This window comes from Crocodylus porosus, unplaced genomic scaffold, assembly GCF_001723895.1.
Source record: "Crocodylus porosus isolate Cpor-Errol unplaced genomic scaffold, CroPor_comp1, whole genome shotgun sequence".
NCBI classification, from domain to species: domain Eukaryota; kingdom Metazoa; phylum Chordata; order Crocodylia; family Crocodylidae; genus Crocodylus; species Crocodylus porosus.
Genome location: NW_017728947.1, coordinates 25,610,287 through 25,625,634, shown reverse-complemented (window position 1 = coordinate 25,625,634; position 15,348 = coordinate 25,610,287). Strand labels below are relative to the sequence as shown.

The window sequence follows — 15,348 nt, the reverse complement described above, 5'->3', positions numbered from 1 at the left end:
TGAATGTATATATGTGTATATATCTATGTGTATATATGTATGTATGTATTACTGGTGTTTCATTTTAATCACAGAAAAATATGGATTTTGGGTTACTTTTTTAACTCAAAAATTGACGGGGGGGGGCGTTATCAGAGAAAACCAAAATCCCTGCTGATCACTTAAACTGGTTTATGTGTAACTTCTGTCCCTACCTGTAAAGTTTCCAAGTGAATCACTCGAAAGTTGAGAAATGGCATACAACCGTATCTCTTTGAGTCATTCATTATGATGCAACATTTAATGTAAATGATTATATAAGTATTTTCTTATAGATCTCCTGCTTCTTTCAGTGCACAAAGGGGAGTGTTCTCTGGGAATAAACCAAGGTTGCAAAAAGAAAGACTCTGCTGCCAGTTTAATTTGTTGTAGAAGCTGGAAGGTATATAGGAAATGAGGCAGGGGGTGGTAAGATTAGTTAAGAGGGAATTATGGTTGAGGAAGTTGAGTGCTGTCTGAGAGAATCAGATTACCATCTCAGCATCTGCCACAGAGAAGTTGTGTGGTGGCAGGCAAGTTGTGTAAATCCAAATGTCCATAATTAGGTACTAACTGGGCACATCTTCACATTCATTAATGTGAGGTAGTTACTGTGCATTCAATTTAGTACTTGCTTAATGAAGTACTAACTAAATGTGCAGTAACTAGAGTTACTGTGCAGTAGCACCAGCACACAGGTTTTTATTGACGCTTACTGCACAGTAGCCTAATTCTACTGGGCAGTAGCATATTAGCACAGTTTTTGCCTGCACACTACTGTGCAGTGTTATTAGGCTACCGTGCAATAAGAGTCTCATGTAGACGCACCCATTGAGTATTCCTCATATTCTGAGTGTCTGATGTGAAATATCTGGGGCCAGATTGCAGGACTGCCCAATTTTGCAACTAAACTGAATGAGAGCTGTGCTTTGAAGTTATAGTGTGCTCTGAAAAAAACTATCTATCCCTGAAAATCAAAGCATAAACTTTTATAGTTACATACCAAAAAATTGTCAGTATTCGTGACAATTTTAACCTTAATCTCTCTGTTCCTCTGTTTCTTAAATATAAAACATTATCCTTCCTCAACTCATAGGGGGTGTTATAAAGATAAAGTTATTAATTTATGTGAGTGCCTTGCGAAGTATGGCAAGAACATCACAGAAATGCTGATGAAGAAATGGTAATTCCATACTCAGGCAGGATTGAACAGTATCTAGTAAATAATTCATGGAGCCACTCAAGTGATGAGACTAACAAATACTCAACAGCTGCTTAGCAAGTGATTATGCTCAATCCCATACATTGTCATCTGCCACTTATCCCTTGTTCTTTGTGGTGATAAAGAGGAGCTTTTTGACTATGAGGGTGGTCAAGCTTCAGAACAGGATACCTACAGAAGTTGTGGAATCTCCATCCCTTAAAATGCTCAAGAGCAGATTAGACAGACAATTAGCTGGGATGGTTTAGTCAGGGATGATGCTGCCTTCAGCAAGGGGCTGAGGTAGATGACCCTGTGAGGTCCCTTCCAACCTTACTTTCTTATGATTTTATTCAAGTGTAGCCTTTCCCTTAAGACTTTTGTAGGCTTGACTTATTGATAGGTTTCCATTATCTGGAAAGAGGAATACAGTCCCATTTTCTGTTAACATTACTTTTTCTTAAAACAGTTTCTAATTGTTTGACTAAGATTTCCCACTGGGTTCCTTTCTTACCAATCTGTGCAATCAGTTAAACTCTTATCCAACACCGGCAGCCATGAACTTTGATGGAGATGATATCTGCACATATTTGTACATTTAAGCACAGCTGAGTTAAAGTCCTTGTCTGGTTTCTTTTTCCCAGTAGAGTGCACCAGCACAGCCTAACCCTTTGTTCTCTGTAGAGTAATCCATATTATAATAAGCAACAAATTCAAGTATAAATTAATTGAATTCAATTACTTAATAAAATCATGTAATATATTGGGGGTTTCTAATTTTATCATAGGAGACATAGTAACATTTGACAACTGGCGTATACTTCATGGTCGTGGGAGCTACCAATCAGGGAAAGAAATAACCCGACATCTTGAAGGTGCTTATGCTGACTGGGATGTCATAATGTCAAGGCTACGCTGCCTAAGGAAGACTGTCTTGAACAAAAACTAATTTTTCTGCTTGTTTAAAAATTTGCTAAGCCAGCACAGGCTTAACTTTTTTTTTTTACTTTAAAAACAGCAATATATTTGATTTCCTTTGAGTAACATTTGAAATCCTCGCTAACATTATCTTTAACATTAAGTACAGAGAGTCAAAAAGCCTGAGGCTGAATCAATTCAAACTTCACAAGTTAATCTAAGATGTGTGGATTAAACCAATAAACAAGTGAACAGACATTCACTTTTGATTCTGGAAATGCAGCCTCGTGCCTGCGGTGGCCCAGGCCAAAAGTTGAGGGGCACTAGAGCATGCCTCCCTGCTCGGCTGGAGCAAACAGCTTGAGCCAAGGCTAGCTTGCCCACTCTGAATGGGGGGAGGTTGTGGGGGAGGTGCAAAGCATCCTGGGATGCTGGGGGACTGCGAGTTAATTTGAATCTGGAGGGAATTCGAAACAGGAGTTCAATAAACTGATGTAACCTAAATCAAGTCTGATACTACATCCATCCAGATTTATCTTAAACTAGTTTCAGCCATTATGAAAGCAGCTTATGTGCACTGAACTTCTGTTATGTTACAGATTTAAATCCGTTTCCAATCACTTATACCCGTTTAAGTGTAACTTCTGTCCCTAGCCTAAAAGATGATAGTGAGATTAAAATGTGCTTTCATTTTTGGCCTTTGGAAATGAAATATGTTATGCCTCACAACATTAAATTATTTTTATTCTACTTTCACTGTGAATAGAATTGCAACCTGCTGTAACAGGTTTTTTAGAGTAAGTACTAGTAGTTCTTGATTTACTCTCACTTACCTGCTCAGAAATCAAATCTCAGGGTGGTACATAAAGGAAAGGTTATAAAGTTCTAATGAGCAGCACTGGCTGACCTATTCAGCTGTCCTCAAACACATAACTGTTTTACATACAACCTTTCAATTTCTTTGCCAAAATGACAACTTGAAACTTTAGAACCCAGAATATTAATTTGCAGTTCTACTGCAAAAAAGCAGCTATATGAAGGTGGCACCTTCTTGGTCAACAGATCAGCTCCTCTCAGGCTTTGGATCTGCCTCCAGACTTCACAGCTGTCTATAATGCACCAAAAGAAAGCCCTAGTACCAAAAGCTCAAAAAAGATTTGAATTTGGGCTGGGATGTTATTTGGGCTCATCTATCTCTACCGATCATTAAAGAATGAATGTTATTTTTCTCAACATTTAGCATTGCATTCTGAGGCAACACAATGTGATCTTCTGCAATATGTCACAAAACTGGCTTTGGAAGACTTTCTGATCCTGCAGTACCTCCTTTATTGCTTTCCTTCAAAAACTGAGGAAAGTCCATGGTGTTTTTATGTTGGTTGTCAAACAAAGCCTCCCACGACATTTGTTTTAACTGGGTGTTAGTTTTTATATAATATAATTTACCTTCAACTGCATTCTTATACAAATACTTAGACAACAAGAGACATCTCCTGCTTTAATACTGCATGTTTTTAGAAAGCCATTTTATACATGTGTTTATCAATTATTAAAGCTATATGGGAACTTATTTGCAAGTTGGATTGTTGCCAAAAGCCTCATAACACTTTTCTATGGTAGCAAATGCCTGACAGACATGCTCCAGTAAAGATAATGTTTGCTGAAGGAGTTTTCCCCAGTAGAGAAACTTATACAGATTGCCTGTGTTCTGTTCAGACAAAATCATCTTATATCTATATTTACCAAAAAAGACTCAATTCTGAGGCAGCTAATTCTTGGAGAGGGTTGCATAGAGTAATGTGTCTTCTGCTCCTGGAGGCCTCCAACATAATGGAGGATTTAGTTAGGTTGATGTAGGTAATTAACATGTGCTTTAATGCAGCCTAAGAGACACTTTTATCTAACAAATATTGTTGACTGCACCCCACCTGCCTAGAAGACTGTGCCTTCTCATGTTTGAGAGGCAAGAACTAGAGTTAAACTCCTCTCTTACCGTCCTAAACACAGAAATAGAAGATGATAGCTTCTTTGTGTGTAGAAATAAACTTCCCACACCCTCTTGCCTTGCTGTGTATGAACTTTGCAAGCAGAGCTGAGCCTATGGTGGTCCTCTCCTGTGTCTAAAGAAGTCAGTGGCTTCTAATGGCACACAATCAGGAGCACAGACAGCCTGGGTCCCAAATCAAGGATCTGAAGTTAACTCAGCACTGGTTAAAAGGAAGAATAATTCACATAGGATGGAGTACATAATAATGATCCTAATCACAGAAAAGTAGGGCACATCCACACATGCAGGCACGTGCGCTTGCAGCAATTCAAATAGCAGCAGCACAAATTTGTGCCAGAGATTTGTGCCTCAGCACACGTGCCTGAACATGCACTTTGGTGTGAGGCAAATTGTGCCACTTGGGGCAAACTGACCCTGCCCACCTCCTCCTGTTTCTTCAGCCAGGGGGAGCTAGAGGCTGAGGCCAGCACCCGTGCTGCCCCAGCAGTATAAAAACCTGCCCTGGTGAGCAGCTCAGGGCTACTTGCCCTCAGGAACTTCTGAAGGCAAGCAGGTATCTTCAGTTGGTATCTGGGGACAAGTGACCCCTGCACCCTTCACACACTACAGCAGTCTGGCAGTGGGGGCTGCTGCCTAGCTGTGATCTGCTGCCACCTGTGACAGCATCTTCCCCCTTGGACTGGCAGCCCCTTGGCTACACACCTGCCAGACCCAGACAGGGACCGCACATCCTCTTTGGCTGTGGTATGGGCATTGCAGCAGAGCCACCTACACCTCTGCACCAGCTGCCAGTAGGCTGTGGCTGTACAGTTGGCCTTCAAGTGGTACTGCTGTCATGTCTTCTGGTGTCCCCAATCTGCCATCTGGGCAGCTATTGCCCAGATGTGGTCCTTGAGGTGGCCTGCTTCAAACTGTTGAAGGGTGTCCTCCTGGCCCCAAATGGCCAGGAGTTCAGCCACCTCATTTGCCTTCCAGCTAGGTTCCCAGTTCTGGTCCTGGGCAGGGTCCTCTGCCCGGGTCCCACCACTTTCCTCACTAGCAGAGATCTTGGTTTTACCTGTTTAAAAATTGCTAATTCTCTGATAAAAGTCTCTTAATTAAAATAACCAAAATCCATGTTCTTCCTCGATTAAAATTAAATGCCACTATATCGAGAGATCAGATGGGCAATGTTTTATTGATATATTTACAATTTAAAGCAATTTGGAAGCCTACCAGTGCCTCTATCATCTTTATGAAATGAATTCTAATATTCACTTTGGTGTTTGCTTTTGGGGGTTTTTTTTTATCACAGAGTGCTCCTGCCCCTTTGCTCACCAGGATGTGGGGTGCTGAGCAGCACTGATATGCTAGTGCCCTGCCCCTGCCCTTGCCCCTCATTCCCAACTCATAGCCCCCCCAGTGCCCCTCACTCCTAACCCACAACCCCTGCCTGCCCCCACTAGCTCTCTCCCAGCAGCAGCTCCGTCCTAGCACCAGGACATGAGTCCAGCTGCAGCTGTCTCACACGCTTTGTGGTCCTGAGCAGTGTCAGCCCTTGCTGTTCTGCTCCCTGCACCTGTCCCCAGGCCCCAGCGACCCTCACACCCTTCCTGGGAAGCCCTTGACTGGGGCTCAGAGACTGGACTGGGCAAACCCCTTCCCTTCTGGCTGGCCTCCCCCTGCACAGGCTACTCTAGGGGGACAAGGGGACTCTAAGCCCAGCTCTAGTGGACTCTCCTACCCAAAGCTCTCCCCCATCCCTGACCCCATCTCTCTCACACACATGCCCCTGCTGCCACTTCCACCCCTCCCCCCAGCCCATCACACCCCCAAAGTTGTTCCTGGGACCAGGAGCTCCAAGGCTGGGGCTGCATGTCCCAGCACCAGTTTGAGCATGGAGCAGGGCTGCAGTGTGGCATTTGCCCCTGCAGGCTCAACTCACACCAACAGGTCCTGTCCCATCCCAGCTCACGGGGTGTGAGATTTGCATGGTGGGGGGGGGAGGTTGTGGGGGTTGGGGGTTTGTGGGTGGGAACAGGGGTGGATGTAGGTTTTGTGGGGGTGGAACACACTAAGCACACCCCAGTTGAAATCCCCTGTCTTGGCTGCATGCAGCATCCAATGCTTCTGAGGAAGGTGGGGGGAAAAACCTGACACCTGTAATCAGTGGGGCCACAGTTTTTTAAAAAAGAGGTCAGAAATGTATACGGTTATTAGGAATATTCAAATAATAATGAATGACAAAAAAAATTGGTCCAATAAAAGATATTATGAAATAAATTTGGCTTCTCACATTTTCTGTGACTATCACAGCTACAACACCACCACAAACCTACAAAAAAGAATGTCTTCCAACTTCTTGCTTCATAGCTGAAACCATTCAGCTGTTAGAGCTGAGGATGAGACCTGGTATGCCTGATCAGGGAGGTGGAGATGCAATTATCCCACATCTGGCTATTACACCCCCCAGCTTCCACCTTGGGACCAGAAGTCCCATCCCCTAACCACAGACCTTTGTCACTGGCAGCCCCTCCCCTTGCCCTGGAAGTACTTGGGGTGGGGGAGGGTTGCAGTCTTGGAACCAGAAGTCCCGCCCTGTCACATGATCCATGACATAAGAAAGCCCACCCACCTGAAACCAAACCTTGCCACCTTTGTAAAGCAAGTTTGGAACTCAGAATGACTTTAGAAAAAGAAAAGGCCATACTGATTGCCAAAGTAAATGAATATCAGAAATGGAAAAGCCTGGTGGTATAGATCAATAAAAAAAAAAAATCAAAATCCACTGCAAAGAAGTGAACAACAAATAATACCCTATTTGTGAAATAGTAGTTGTAATAACTTTTTTTAAAAGCTATTGCTTGTCTAATGTCAGTTGTATATTACATGAAACAAATCCATTATTTGTATGTAACTTATTAGAAGTCGATTTCTACAAAAATAAGGATATAGACTGTATGATGCTGAGTACACATATTGTAGCTAAACTAACAATAAATACAGAGTGATATGGTCTAATGCTGAGCACTATATACTAATTTAAGAAGTAATTAGCATACTAAGGAATGTCAAATGCTAAAACGAGGAGTTGATAAGAAACCTCTGTGTGCAGCATTAGGTCTGAAAAGCTTAAATTCTAGGAATTGCATTTGCAAGTATAATTTCTGAGGAAATCTCAGTAAGTGCCACAAGGTGGAAATGATACTGAGAAAGCAGGCACAGATAAGCATATGTAATTGTCACCAACTCAAATACTGTCCGCTTAAGAGGTGACTGGAGGAACTATATACCAGATCAGGGTTTTCCAAAGGAGGTGGGTGAATATCTAAACTTTGAGCAGAACCCTAGCCCTCATCTTTCTCCCTTTCCTGCAGCTACAGCATACACCCTTCTCTCTCTCCCCTCCCTGCCCAAACCAGCCCTACAGCTACAGCATACGTCAATCTGCAGCATCCCATCCCTACCCACAGCTTATACAAGCTGATGCAGTAGAAGCAGTGCAGGGCAGGTGCCAGGCCCAGGATCAGCTGTGGGTGCTACTGGCAAGTTTCTGCTGCATGTCGAGGTAACTCCACTGATGCAGCAGTGTCAGCTACAGACCCAGGAGAAACCCAAATCCCCACCTAGAAGCTGCCAGCCATGCCAGCCTTGCACTGCTTCCAGTGCATAGGGCAGGAGCTGGCATAAGCTGCAGATGTGGCTGGGATGCAAAACCCAACAGCCAGAACCAACGGTTTCTCATGAGTCGGATCCCAAGACCTGTGGCTGCCTGCTGGCAGGCTGGATACAATCACTTGGTGGGCTGGATGCGGCCCATGGGCTGTATTTTGCCCGCCGCAATCTAAGTTGAGGGGCCTTTTTTCCCCCATGTTGATTGGGGATAAAAGCCTCATCTTAGATTCGAGTAAATATGGTATCACCGAAATAGTGGTCATCAGGCAGGTTGTACTTCCAAAAGATAAATACATCAGATGTGTAAGTAGCATAACTTAATGAACCAACACTTGCCTATGGATTTCTCCTATTCTTATTTTTATAACAGCATGTCTACGCATGCACCCAACTGCCCAGTTGTAACTGTACAATCATTTAGTATTGCTTTAGCACAGCAGCTAAAGCAAGTACTAAATGACTGCGCAACAACACCGGTACTGTGCAGTCCCAGTGCTGCATAAGCCATTTCTGACCCTACTCCACAGTAGCAATGAGCTTGTTGCTACTGCTCAGTAGCAGCAGCAGCATGGTTTGTGGCCACAGATGCTACATTGCCGTAGCAATGAGCTACATCACTGCAACTAGTTTCTATGGCAACATAGCATCTCATGTAGACACGCCCAGTGACTCAACCCAGGGTGCCACGGGGTACCACACATTAACACTGTTAGGTGCACAAACATGCTTCCCAAGATAAACCCAGAAATTTTCAAATAGGGATCCACAGCGTTAAAAATATTCTGACCAATTCTGGTTTTTCTGAGGTTTTTCATGACAAAAGATTTGCTCTATTATAGTTTTGTGATAATTAAAAAAACACTGAGTGCAAATTAAGAGTAGATATTTTCCAAGGGGTGCCTTGAGACTAAAACGGTTGAGAACCACTGTTCTAACAGGTGCATAATGTGCCTTAGTTCTAACTTCCAGCACCCTGGCTGTCTCAGTTTGTACCAGAAAGTGCCCGTTGTAATTAGCTGGAGTAGTTGTTTTGCAGTTTCAAAAATATGCACTAAGGATTAGATTGATTCAACCAAATTAATCTGACTAATAACCCGCTAAGTGGCTGCCTTTTTCGTAAAGCTCACTGTACTGTGGGAAAGATAAATTGGCATATATTACGTGCCTTGGGGGATTACTCCTCTGAAAAATGTTCAGGCCTCAAATCAGGGTACATTTCAACAGCTATAACATAAACAGGTATGTAAACTCCTCTAGTCTGCATAAAGAATTGGAAACCTAAAGTAAGGACTGATCATCTTGCTCTTAGGTCTTGCACAAAAGGAAATCAAATTATTCTAGCAATTTAACACACTGGGTACATCTATACATGCTTTTGATCCAGGAGCAGTTTACACATGAGTAAACTACTCTACAATAAGTACCCCCAGGCATATATCTACATGTGCAAGTAAGCAGAAGCAAACTGCTCCCGCTTCCTGCAGCCCTGAAATGGTCTAGACTTTTATGCGGCACTGGCGCACCAACTGGGCATGCCCATGCTCCCGGGCCCTCGTAAAAATGCACATTAGAGTGCCCACCACGCACAAACTGCCTAAGCACCTCAGCCTCGCCCCACTGCTCCATGAGGTCCATGGTCTCAACTAGTTACCAGTAAGGACTTGGGAAGACAGCATGTGGCATTGGCAAGGACACCAGCATGGCTCCCATGATGGCTCTCTGGGCCTCTATGCAGATGTCCCAATGGCAGGCGTGTAGCAAATTTACTCATGAGTAGAGCCGTTTACTGCATGGCGTGTGCACATATAGATGCACATGCTTACTGTGTAGTAAACTGCTGTGTTGCGCAGTAAAGAGGCTCATGTAGATGCGCCCACTGATGAATGAGCAAATGAAGGGAAGACATTGTCTTCAGCAGGATTCATACATTTACTCATCCCCACTGGTGTATATGTAACCTTTGCCCTCCTCTTATGGATTCCAAGCCTGGTTCCAACATAGGGTATGGATCAATGTACTTTTGAAGCACTTCAAATCCTACCTTAATTTGGCAGCTAACACACCTCAGAATGCTGCCAGATTGCTCCACGTCTAGGGAGTTAACAGCCCCTGCGACCTTCCAGGGACAGCTAAATGTCAATGGCAGATCTTTATGGGTAGCTGACACCCAGCTTCTGCTTGATGCTTCTCGCTAGTGCAGGATGGACCAGTTTAACTTTAGGAAAGCTTATCGGTTTCAAGTAAATTGCCCTCCCAGAAGAAGCAAAGAATAGAGGCCTACCATCTGCTTGCCCTCCAGTCACTCACAAAGCAGGGCTGCAAGGTGCCGGATCCGCTCTGCTGCTCAGAGCAGGTGTGGTGGAAAGCCCCAATTTACCATTTCTTTATGGTGAAGTTGATTCCATGTGACAGAAGGGCTGAGGCTAAATCAGTTGTTTAATAATTGTTTTACAACCTGTAAGCATCAGTTGCAGTTTCCCATTAGTAGTGGCCAAAGTATTTTCCTTGATAAATTGTAGGTAAAGTCTGTTGTGGGTCACAACAGCATAAATTTGGGGTACCTCCATTGTGTTCAGAGTCTGGCTCTTTCTGTCCTGACTTTAGCATCCCATGCTACAGGAACACATTTCTGTTGTACTCTCTGGAAAGTAATCAGAGCGGTGTATATGTAGAACCAGAGCATGCTTCTGTTGCTTCACATTGAAAGTGATTTTATGCCTCACTGGAACTAATGCACTGAACCTAGAGTTTCAGCTACATAAATATATCAAATGAAGCCATGTGCAAATTACCAATAAACAAGCACAACACCGTCTTTTGGATATAAAGGGCAGGGGACTAGACGTGGGCTAAGAAGCTTCTGTCAGGGGTCAAGTTTTGCGAAGAAAACAGAGTTGGACATCACTAACCTCAGAGCAGCTGTTCTTAAATGACAAAACTTTAAAAACTGACTGAACATGGAATGACAGGACAAGAAATCATCCATGGACTGGACTGTGCTAACCATTGTTTTATCAGAGACTCTGGATTCTTATCCCATTTGCTTAGCTAGCTTTGATAAGCAGTTTTGATCTTTTCAACCCACCTTCACTTGTCCCAACAGTGCCCCCTCCCCCTTCTTTTCTTCCCCCTTTCCCTACCTTTTGTACTTAAATTGCTTTCATCCTTTCTTTTTAGTACCTCTGCTCCCCACAAATCTGTTCAAAGTACCTGACAAAGTAGGCTGTAGCACATGAAATTTCATGCCCCTCTGAATGAGTTATGGGTTACTAATGGACTATGGTGTTGGTGGGCATGGGTGATGGTAGACAGGGCCCACCACAGAATCCACAGCCCTGGAGCCCCAGTGGCAGGGCTTGAGCAAGAGCTGTACAACACAGCCCTTGTTCGCAACGGCTGCTGCCGCTGTAGTAACTGCCCTATGCCCCAAGCTGGATATGGTCTATGAGGAGCCCATATCTAGATCCAGCCTGGGACCCAAAGTGAGTTTGATACCTTTTGGTTAGAAGTGCCACCCTGCCCTGCCTACTGTTTAAATCAGAGCTAGGTATTAAGTTGTTCTGATGAGAATTTGACCAAAAATGGTGAGAAAGTGGTAAGACCAGCATTTTGTGGGATCTCCACTGAAAGCTACCACGATCATGAAATTTCAGTCTTACCTGAACCAGACCTAGACAATAAGCTTGGGTCAGCTTTTAGAGACAATCCAGAACCAATTCAGCAGAGCTGTGTTAGGATTGCATCACTGAAATTCAAGCCTCTAAATTATCAGAGGTCTGTATCCAGTGGTCCTGGATGAGCCTATCTGTAACTAAAAACACTTTCAGCAACAGACGAGACCAGCTGCTGCCATCTGTCTATTCATATTCACCATGGCATTGTACAAGATGAAATGTGCTCATCTAGAAAGCACGATAGTCAAAGGAAAGCCAAAAGAATTCCTAGGTAATTTCATCTGCATCAGATGTGTAAGGTGAACCATATGATATGAAAGACATACCAGATTCTTGCCAACAACCTCACCATGTCTGCTTTCAGATGCCATACCCCAAGCACAGCCACACTGAAGATCTGTTCAATATAAGCAATCATGTCATGCATTTCAGGGCCACGTCTGCTGGAAAGCTATTTTGGGAAAAATGATTTGTCTTATTACAGTACCAAGAAGCAGAAAAGCCTCCTGAAACTTGTGTATTATTTTATACTACAACTCTGAAGCTAGGATGATCGCCCTTGATGTCTTCTTGGGATGGTTACTGAATCAAGGGCTTTATTGTGGAATGGTCTATGCTTTTGTGGCCAGCTAGTATTAATATCTCAAAATGAACCAAGGTCAGGAGCAGCTCTAGACAGAATTATATTTAAAAAAACTTAAAGCAAGCTGGCAAAGTTTCCCATGTGTGTGTTTCCACAGCATTGTTGTGAAAGGGGTGATGCCTTCTGTTGTTCTCAATCTAATGAACTTACCCAGGCTGCAGTGTCCCTGTGCAGACCTGTTTCTCCTGTCACCATGAAGAAGCAGCCGTGGTAAATCAGTTGTTCAGTAAGCACAGCATTAAAGCACTGGTTGGTGTTGGCTTGGAAATGGCATTTAAAGGTCTGGGGTTTTTTGGGAATTGGCTTATAGGTATAGATATATGCATTATAAGGGTTCAAGATAGGAAGCAGGGGTTAATTAATTTCTAAGAGCTTGGGTCTGACACACACAGAGTTTCATACAGCCCTGAAACCAGACAGGCTGTCTAGTATGACAAGGCCAATGGATAGACACAGGCTGAGAACTGAGGGGGGCATGCCATAACATGAGATCACAGCCTTTGAGGCAGACAGGTTGTCTAACACAACAGGGACACACAGCCTGGGAACCAAGGAAGTATGTACCATACTGTCCCATAACATGAGGTAAGTGACACCAGCTACAAGGCCCCAGAGCAGTACGGGGGCCTGACTTCTGGTTTTGGGGGAACAGACCAAATTAAGAGGAGGCCCAGAAGGTTACATGGGCATGTGAACACACAGGGGAACCAACCAGAGATAGCCATGAATGAAGAGTCAACAGGAGTCATCAAGGGGGAAGGAGAATACAAAAGCAGAGATTTGAGAGTAACAAAGGGTCCTCCACTTGGGTTCTTTCTCCTTCTCCTCCCCAAGAGGGACCCACATTCCCATCGCCTTCCCCCAGGAAGCGTCCCCGAGGCATACCAGCAGCCCATGTCGAGCACCCCACTGGAGGGGGGCTGTGGGCCTCAGCATCCCACCTCCAGACTGCTGACACCTAAGAAAAAGAGCATCAGAGTGGATCCTGACCAGATGTACTTTGAGTTTAAGGACAGCCCTAGGATTGGTAGATATAGAATTGCTTGATTGTTTGTATTGTTGCTTTTTTTGTTATCACTCTGTATCAATAAATTTGCCTATTATTGAATGGAAAGGTCATGATCGGTCTGAGGGTTGTGCTTGCCTATAACAAAGGTATAGGAGCTGGGTCCAAATCCAGTGCCAACTGTTGGGACCTGCAAAGTTTTTCCCCTTTTTGTACATGAGCAACCTCATTTGCTTAAACTTTGCTCACCATCACCAGATGCAGCCTAAGAAAACAAAGCAATTCCAAAATACACCAAACATAAGGGAAGTCATGACTACTAAAACTTTCAAGCCAGTCACCAGAAGGAAAAGTTGGTTAGTTTAGAGCCTTACTCCTCATACTAAATGGAAGGCATGCAGAAGAGCTACAGTTTAATTGTAGTGCTTTGGTTTTTAAGCAAATTCTCATAGAAGCTAGGGACAGACATTACACATAAATTGGTTTAAGTGATCAGAAACTGGTTTAAACCTGTAACAGAACAGATGTCCAGTGTACATAAACCAGTTTGAAAATGGCAGAAACCAGTTGGAGATAAACCCGTTTGAAGGTACCATCAGACTTAACTGATTTGGGTCAAACTGGTTTATGCAATGTCTGTCCCAGACCCCTTACTGGTTCAAGTTAAATCAGACACCCCCAGTATCCTGGCATGCTCTCTGGGCTGGCAAGAGCTCTCTGCTCCACAGCAGGGCTGGCCCCTCCTCTCTGCTCCCTGGCTGGAGCTCTGGCAGAGACTGCAGGGTCCCCCTGCTTCCCAACCCCACCACCACTCCTTAAGCAGGGATTCTGCCATTCCCTCTGCCTTACACAGACATACAGCATTACCTAGCAGACCACATGCTGCTTATGGTCCATGCTGTGGCATACAGGACAAAGGCAGAATCAATAGGTAGCTGGTAATGTCCCTCTGTTGTTTTCTTAGTGGGGTGATAAACACTGAGTTAGGGATGATAAACACTGTATTATCAATTCCCTGCTGGGCCGGGCTCATCAGGAGGAGGCAGGGAACCCCACCCTTATCAGAGCATCCTGCTGGGGCCTGGCTATGCCCTGCTCAGCTGAGCACTTTGGAAAGGAAAGCAGGGCTGCTTTAGCGCTCCCCGGCTTCTAGCCTCAGCCAATACAGATATGAGCCTGCAATTTTTCAGTCCAGAGGAGATGTCTGAGCGGTTACAAACTGGGTTAGGCTAGCCAGGTAAGACTAACCTGCAAAGATTGAATCAGTTCAGGCTCAGGCTGTTTGAATGTCTGTCCCTAGCCAGAGGGTTCTTCATAGAACCATTTGACACAAATAATGCTAATGAAATGCTGGGAGGAGTGTCTTTTTTGGGCCTGGAACTATACAGAACCTAACATGGGAGAGCTCTAGTTCGAAGTAGCTTCTTTTGTCTCTATTATAAAAGAAATAGTAAATAAGAATAGCTCCCGAGGGGAAAAAAAAAAAGACACGGCTATTTAAAAACATGCCTGAAGCTTTCCAACTTCTCAGGGATGTTTTATCTTCTACAAAATACTGCCTTTAGCACAGAGGTGTTTGTGTCATCAATAATTTATGGATCTAAGGGGCCTCAGAGGTTTGAAAATTAGAAGACAAAGCAAAATCATTAGGGCTTAATCCACAATTTTTGGTGCCAGATGAAAACCTTTGATTGACAGCAGTGGGCCTTTTGATTAGGCAATTAATCCACGGTGAATGTTGTTTTACCCAGTAAAATAGATCTGGCTTGATTCTGCTTCCCTGTTATGAACGGCAATTAATGCCACAAGGTTTCCATCTAGTGGTTTATTGGAGGAATGTGCAGTCTACAGAGATGCTTGCTTTTCAGCCAAAGAACTCCTTTGTGATAGAGTTTTGATAATAGTAAATCCTGATATTTTTGAGAGAGCTACAACACCAGCAGTCACTTAGAACATAAACTGCATAACAGCATGATAAAACATGTCTAATAAAAGTTTTTTCCACTGGAAAGCAAAGAAATACCTGGCAGACTGCTCATTCTGCTTTGATCATACCAGCTGTATTAGCAGCAAAGTCATCCATCTGAGTCTGGAAGTGATTTGGGGTCTACACTGAGTTTATGCTTAGAAAGTTCATGGGAGTGTTTTATTTAAGTGATGTTGGTAACTTCAGTTTCACTCGATTGCAATTGCTCCTACAGAAACCTGTATAGATAAAAGTCTTGG

At 43.8% G+C, this 15,348-nt stretch overlaps 1 protein-coding gene across 1 annotated transcript in view; it reads left to right on the top strand.

The window, feature by feature from the left end:
• BBOX1 (gamma-butyrobetaine hydroxylase 1) overlaps positions 1 to 2,311 on the top strand; it is a 74,798-nt gene extending 72,487 nt beyond the window's left edge. Inside the window, exon 8 of the mRNA XM_019552059.1 lies at positions 2,008 to 2,311. Coding sequence (XP_019407604.1) covers positions 2,008 to 2,168 — 161 coding nt within the window. The 3' untranslated portion in view covers positions 2,169 to 2,311. The remainder of the gene's footprint in view (positions 1 to 2,007) is intronic.
• Positions 2,312 to 15,348: the final 13,037 nt, after the last annotated feature.